Consider the following 7725-nt stretch of genomic DNA (forward strand, 5'->3'; position numbering starts at 1 on the left):
ACCCCATCTATCTATCTATCTATCTATCTATCTATCTATCTATCTATCCCCATCCACCCCATCTATCTATCTATCTATCTATCTATCTATCTATCTATCTATCTATCCCCATCCACCCCCTGTATCTATCTATCTATCTATCTATCTATCTATCTATCTATCTATCTATCTATCTATCTATCTATCCCCATCCACCCCATCCACCCCATCCATCTATCTATCTATCTATCTATCTATCTATCTATCTATCTATCTATCTATCTATCTATTTTTTCTTTCTTTCGTACAAGGCCAAAAATTACTCCTTGGACTCTATGGCGCAAACCCGTAAGGAACTCTAGTTGTAAGTAGCCTTGAGGAAGTCGGGAGGAATACTCACCTGAGTAAAGTTACTGCTGGTTACAGGTCGCCTGGTGGTCCGTGTATAACGCACGCCTATTATTGTGCGTGTCTGTCTGTACACGTGCGTGCGTTGCAATCTCACACACAGGCACACACCCCTGCCATGCCAGTCTCCAGGGAGCTCCTGACAGCCACCTCCCAGTGTGGGTTACCACGTTCCCTGGCCACTGTGTGGACACCCCTTTGCCTCGGAGCGAAGCAGGGTGGCGCTAGTTGGCAGGCAGCCCGAAGTGGAATCCGGTCTCCCCTGCGTGCCCACAGGTGCCCAGAGAGCCAGAGCTGACCCGCTCGCTTTCCCCAGGAAGAGAGCCAGGAGGGATTTCTCCTCCTCTCCTCAACTGGAGCGATCGATACCTGTAGGGAGCAGAGCGGTTATGGGGACAGAGCCTAGATTGCCCGCGAGCCTGCAATCCTCAGAGGACGAGCTTTAAGGGGTGAATCTCTCTGCAGGACAATCCCGTTAGCCTGGAGTTGTCAGAGGGCACAACGGTGTGTTTTCCAACGCCTCCCCTTCCGCAACAGAGCCCCGCCCGCCTCCCCCAAAACTCACGCAGGGAAAGAGATCATGAATGTATGTACACACACACACACTGATACACACACTCACACACACACACATGCTGTCTGATACACACAAGCACACTGTGATACACACTCTGACTCACACACACTCTGATACACACATTGACACACATTCACACACACACACTGACACACACACACACACATCTCTATGGAATAGCCTGCATGTGCATCGATCGATCGATCGATATAGAAATTAGCTAACGTCAAAGATATATATATAATATACAGTTCAGTCTATATGATCTAAAATAAACAGAGAACGAAGCTAACTAAAACTGTGTCCACAATTGTCAACTTTTTTCTCTTATGCACAACCCTTTAGAATAATTTTTCCCTCCACCCCCTTCTGCTTCGATTAATCATTGTGGGTGTGGGTGTGTCACTATGTGTGTGTATCAGAGTGTGTATGTGTGTTTGTGTGGGTGTGTCAGTGTGTTTTTCTGTGTGTGTATCAGTGTGTTTGTGTCAGTGTGTGTTAGTGTGTGTATCAGAGTGTGTGTGTCTGAGTGTGTGTGTGTCAGTGCGTGTGTCAGCATGTGTGTGTATCAGAGTGTGTATGTGTGTTTGTGTGTGTGTCAGTGTGTGTTTGTGTGTGTGTCAGTGTGTGTTTGTGTATGTATCAGGGTGTGTGTCTGAGTGTGTGTGTGTGTCAGTGCGTGTGTCAGTATGTGTGTGTATCAGAGTGTGTATGTGTCTTTGTGTGTGTGTGTCAGTGTGTGTTTGTGTGTGTGTCTGAGTGTGTGTGTGTGCCAGTGTGCGTATGTGTGTTTGTGTGTTACACCAATGCAACGCGTGCAAACGGTCTCTTTGCTATCTACATTTTTCTATATATTTCAAATCCGATCAATTCTCCTCTTTGACACACGGCTCCGGGTTTGCACTCGGATACGCCTGGGCTTTGTTGCACAGGGCGGCGGGGAGGGAGGCGAGGCGAGGCAGGTTGCACTGAGGTGTGTGCATGTCTGGGGGCTCGGGGGGGGGAGGTTAGAGCGCTAGGTGTCCAGGAAAGCAGAAGTTCATTTATTTTCCAATTGCACGTTGCCATCAAGTTATAGTTTCACCAGATTAGCTGGGGGGGGAGGGCGGGGGGCTGTGTGGCGAGCCGGGAGCTGCTGACGTCAGGCCCTGCTGGCTGTGAGATTGAGGCTGGCTGGAGGTCCGGGATTCAATGCTCTCCGCAGCTTCCCCAGTGCCGGCCGCAGAGCGCGGAGACCCCGGGCTGCCACAGCCAGCAACCGGGGCAGAGCCCGGGCGAGCGGCGCGCACCCACTGAGGCCGGGCGTTGTATGGCGAGGGGGTGGCGGCGGGAGGGGGGCAGCCAGGCGCGCGGGAGGGAGGCCAGGCTCCCCACCAAGCCATGCTGGATTGACTGCGCGCTGGCCGGGGGCAGATCGATGGCTCTGAATTAAGCCGGGCAGCGCGGGCGGGGTGGGGGGGCCAGCATGGAACTTACCATGGAGAGCTTGGGTACCCTGCACGGCGTGTCCCACTCGCAGGCCGGGGAGCTGATGAGCCCTGCCCACGGCCGGCCGGCCGCCCACCGGAACCTGGTCTCCCACGCGCGGCCGGCCATGGTGTCCAGCATGGCCTCGATCCTGGACGGCGCCGGGGACTACCGGCCGGAGCACAGCCTGGGGGGCCCCTTGCACCCGGCCATGAGCATGGCGTGCGAGTCCCCCTCGGGTATGAGCCTGAGCGGCACCTACACCACCCTGACCCCGCTGCAGCACCTGCCCCCCATCTCCACCGTCTCGGACAAGTTCCACCACCCGCACCCGCACCCGCACCACCACCCGCACCAGCGCCTGCCCGCCAGCGTCAGCGGCAGCTTCACTCTCATGCGGGACGAGAGGAGCCTCTCCTCCATGGGCAACCTCTACGGCCACTACCCCAAGGACATGCCGGCCATGGGGCAGCCCCTCTCCCCGCTGCCCAACGGCCTGGGCCCCTTGCACAACGCGCAGCAGCCGCTGGCCCCCTACGGCCCCGGAGGGCACCTGGCCAGCGACAAGATGCTCTCCCCCAGCGGCTTCGACTCCCACGCGGCCATGCTGTCCCGGAGCGAGGAGCACCTGGCCCGGGGGCTGGGCGCGCCGGGCGCCGGTATGATGCCCCCCCTGAACGCCATGCACCACCAGGGGCACCACCACGGCCAGCCCAACGGCTCCATCCTGGGCGAGCGGGAGAGGCAGGCTTCCGCCTCGGGCTCGCAGGCCGGCAGCTCCGGGCAGGTGGAGGAGATCAACACCAAGGAGGTGGCGCAGAGGATCACGGCGGAGCTGAAGCGGTACAGCATCCCCCAGGCCATCTTTGCCCAGCGGATCTTGTGCCGGTCTCAGGGCACCCTGTCCGACCTCCTGCGGAACCCCAAGCCCTGGAGTAAACTCAAGTCCGGGCGGGAGACCTTCCGGAGAATGTGGAAGTGGCTACAGGAGCCCGAATTCCAGAGGATGTCGGCGCTGAGGCTCGCAGGTAGGGGGGCAGAGGAGACGCGGGGGTGTTGGAGGCGTGGGGCTGTGCAGGGGGAATTGCCGATGGCATTAGAAACCCGAAGGACCGGGGTGGGTCTGCCCGGACATCCGCAGCAAAGGCACCCGCTGCACGCGCGGCAGTGGTGTGACACGTCGGTACAGATTGCAAAAATCCAATCAGTGCTTCTCCTCGGACATACTGCTAACCTGGGAAGGGACACACACACACACACACACACACACACACACACACACACACACACACACACACACACGGTGTGCTCTCCTTTAACTGCTCTGAACTGGGTAGTTGAATCCTTATTTTTCGGTTGTTTCAAGTCTTTAACCGATCGCATGGAAAAGGAAATCATATTTATCATAAACCTCGTCCTTTTCCCCTCCTCCAAATCCCCTCCTCCGACCAGCCTGCTGATGACAGTCTGAAATATAAAGATCATAGGTCAAAGGAATCAGGGGTGCAAATGTTATAGGTTACTTAGAATCTGGCTATCTATCTGGCTATCTATCTGGCTATCTATCTATCTATCTATCTATCTATCTATCTATCTATTCCCATACACCCCCTCTATCTATCTATCTATCTATCTATCTATCTATCTATCTATCTATCTATTCCCATACACCCCTATCTATCTATCTATCTATCTATCTATCTATCTATCTATCTATCTATCTATCTATCCCCATCCACCCCCTCTATCTATCTATCTATCTATCTATCTATCTATCTATCTATCTATCTATCTATCTATCCTCACACATCCTCTCTCTCTCTCTCTCTCTCTCTCTCTCTCTCTCTCTTTCTCTCCTTCCTCGGACTATCTATCTATCTATCTACCTACCTACCCGCTCTCAGGTTTTTTTGGTCCATTGGAAGGGCTTTATACTGACCTGGACTCGCCACCCTAAACACATAGCGGTAAATCAGTCACCCCAGCAAGGTCTAAACGGTCTGTATACACAGAAAACCCGAGGCCTGCTTCTTCGGGCTGCTGAATGAGTCAAAACTCAGCTGTTCCCCTCCTCCCTCTCCTGCCCAATGGATCAATATGATAGCTTCTTCATTTTACAAATGGCACCGCCAATCAATTCTCTATAGCCCGGGCAATGATTTGCATTTGGGATCTATCTGACGCGGTCCTCTCCCAGTCTGGTTTTCTTTTGCGAGCCAAGGGGGCTTTGCTAGCCGGGAAATGCTGCTGTCTGGCTCTGAAACCGAGGGTACCCAAGCCATCAGGGCTCAGATGCTGATGCAGTCCTGACTTTATTTTAAATGAATGGACAGTCACCGAAAAATAAATGCACCCACGCGTAATCAGGAGAAAAGGGGTTGGTTATAGGACTGGGGGACAGGACACGTTGCCTCTTGCGCTCCAGGGCACTATAGCACAGAGCAGAGAGACCCCAAAGACCGAATTGTAAACTTTGAAGCATTTCTGTGTATCCTGGGAGAGGTGGGGTCTGGTTCTCTGTGTTAAGATTTAAGTTAAAATTTCATTGATAGAATTTCTACACATTCAACTCCACCACCACCACCCCGCTAGGGTGGATTCATGTGTCCAGTCTAAAGCCTCGTGTGAATTTCATGGTTATAAACACGGTTGTCTAGAAAAATACATACATACGGTCTGTATAATATATATCATACATGATGCATACAGCTAAACATATAGTCCCATGACACGTGTGTTATAACTATGTATGCATCATGTATTATGTACATTATACAGAATGTGTGTGTGTGTGTGTATGTACACATACACGCACACACACACATATATATATATATATTCATACTCATAGTCTTTATGTGTTTATAAATGATACAGTATGAAGGCAAAGTGTGGAGAAGTATTCCTCTCTTCTACATACACATACATGTCTCCATATATGTGTCAAGACAGCGACAGTTTCTTTCTCTTCTGCTCGTGTGTCTGCATAACAGAACCCTGGTTTTTATACTGTATGATCATTTGTAATGCAACGTAAACACAGATGCAATGCGCCTGTTCTAGACACAGAATACAGGGTGAAATGGATTTACCCAGATCGATTTTCTACATGTGGAAACACAGTGATCTGTTTAATATATTCATAAGTACGATGAAAACCTCCTTGTGTATCATCGACTTTCGCTTTCTCGACTCACTGTGTGCAGAGAACATTTTTCACATCGGCTCGGGGTTCTCTACCGCCTCAGGACTATTTCCAGACATGCTCTTGGATGGTGCAGCCAGGGGGGTGCTATACACACCTGCACTCTTTCCCCTCCTCCACCCCCCACTTCTCTTCTGTGTTCTCTAACCCCCCTGCCTTGCTGCTAAGGGAACAGGATTGCTTCATAGACTAAATGACAAGGAAGTCCTCTGGTTTGGACTTCAGAACTGCCAGACGCTGGGAGTGGACTAAAGGGCGGATAAATCATTGGAAATTGCCCGGTTCTGTTAGCGCCCTCTGAAGCACCTGGCATTGGCCACTGCCAGCGACAGGAGACCGGGCTAGATGGACCATTGGTCTGACCCAGTAGGCCCGTTCTTATGGATATTTTGTGTCTGATGGCCTCAAAGGGGGTGGATTGGGCAATTAAAAAAAAAAATTCCACATGACCTGTGGGCCATCTAGTGTCAGAGTATCTGAGCTCCAAGCTGATCGTAACAGAGCCTGGGCGAATGTGATGAAGCACTCCTCACCTATAGCGAGATGTCTGGGGTTATTTATGGGGGGATAGTAGTATTCATATGTATTTAGTGTAATTCAGTTGCTCTTTAATTAGGGCAAGATAGTGGCATCCTTTAGTTCCAGTCGATGCCCTATTGAAAAGCAGTTAATAGAATGCAAATTGTTCCTGCCTTTACAAGGTTCTGGTAAATAAAGATTTAAACACTGCCACAATTGGTTTTTTAAGTACCCCCGTTGTTCAATTTAATTGAGCCGTTGGTGTTTTATTTCTGACTCACCAAAATAAAAAAAAAAAACTTCAAAGCTTGAAGATTCAAGGGGGATCCTGTATGTATATATGTGGCCCTGTATTTTAGCTAAAAGATTCAACAAAAACCCTCCACTAACTGAACTCACAATGTTGTTGGAACAGGGTCAGTCTTTATGATTAGTTTTTGAAATCCATTTTTGAAGTTTGAGTTGAAATGAAATGAGGGATTCCTCTGTAAACTTTTTTTGTGAACTAGGAGGTAATTTGCCCTGGGTGATTTTCACTGATTTCAGTCAAAATCGGTTGGTTACACATTTAACTACCTTCTCTGCTGCATATATTAAAATATGGTTCGGATCAAAAGACAAGTATTGTAGTGCATAATATGCAATATGTTGCACTGGATTTAAAAATATCAGTTATGTTACATATATAAAATACAGTTCTCTTAAATGAATACGTCTATATTACATGACAGGAAATATCAAACGTTTAAATATCAGCTATGTTACATATCCAAAATAAAACATCCAAAAGAAGGCCCATTACAATCAAAATACTGCATCATATTAAATGCACTGCCTTGTTAATATACACTACAATGCTAAGAAAGGAGAGAATTATTTCTTTTCTGGAAGGTTTTGTTTTGTTTCCAAATTAGCAGGAAAATGCCACGTTCTTTAAACAAAAAGGAAAAACGGATCGTAAGTCACTAGGTGTTTCTGGACAATATAATATGAAAATCGCAACCCAAACACGAAATGAAAGGGCATTCTTGCAAATGACGTTTGTCAATCATTCAGGGAAGGGATTGTCTGTCTACGTTTGGTAACACTCTGCTAATGGGTTTGGGGATGTGCAAGGGATTTTGAGAGAGCTTATTAACCAGTACTAGAGAGGGTGAGACAAGGCTCTCAAGCAGTATTTTTAAAAAACCCGAAGAGTGGCTTAAAATGGCAGCTAATGTGCTGGTAGAGGCATTGTGTACTTAGAGGGCGAGGGTGTAATTTCAAAGGGCACCTTTCCCCTGCGCGTGATTTCAACACTATGTTGGAATCATTGTAGGGATGAAGAAAGGAAGGAATAAAAGAGAGTTACTGCTTTGGTACTTGTATGGAAGGGGGAAAGAAAACCCAAATCTCTATATGTCAAACTCTAGGTAGACGGATTAGATAGATACCCGCGCATCAGAGTGTTATAAAAGTATACACCCCATAGAGCTTAATTCTGCATTCCCAGCTCTTCCAAAGTCCCCATGCAGGCCAATGTCTGACTACCTGTATGTATATGTTACGTGCACATGTGTGTGCAAAGGTA

General features: G+C 49.0%; 1 protein-coding gene across 1 annotated transcript in view; it reads left to right on the forward strand.

The window, feature by feature from the left end:
* Window positions 1-2429: 2429 nt before the first annotated feature.
* The window catches only part of ONECUT3 (one cut homeobox 3), a 90964-nt gene continuing 85668 nt past the window's right edge, over window positions 2430-7725 (forward strand). Inside the window, exon 1 of the mRNA XM_054013884.1 lies at window positions 2430-3459. Coding sequence (XP_053869859.1) covers window positions 2430-3459 — 1030 coding nt within the window. The remainder of the gene's footprint in view (window positions 3460-7725) is intronic.

The sequence above is a fragment of the Malaclemys terrapin genome, chromosome 24 (assembly GCF_027887155.1).
Source record: "Malaclemys terrapin pileata isolate rMalTer1 chromosome 24, rMalTer1.hap1, whole genome shotgun sequence".
Lineage (NCBI taxonomy): Eukaryota > Metazoa > Chordata > Testudines > Emydidae > Malaclemys > Malaclemys terrapin.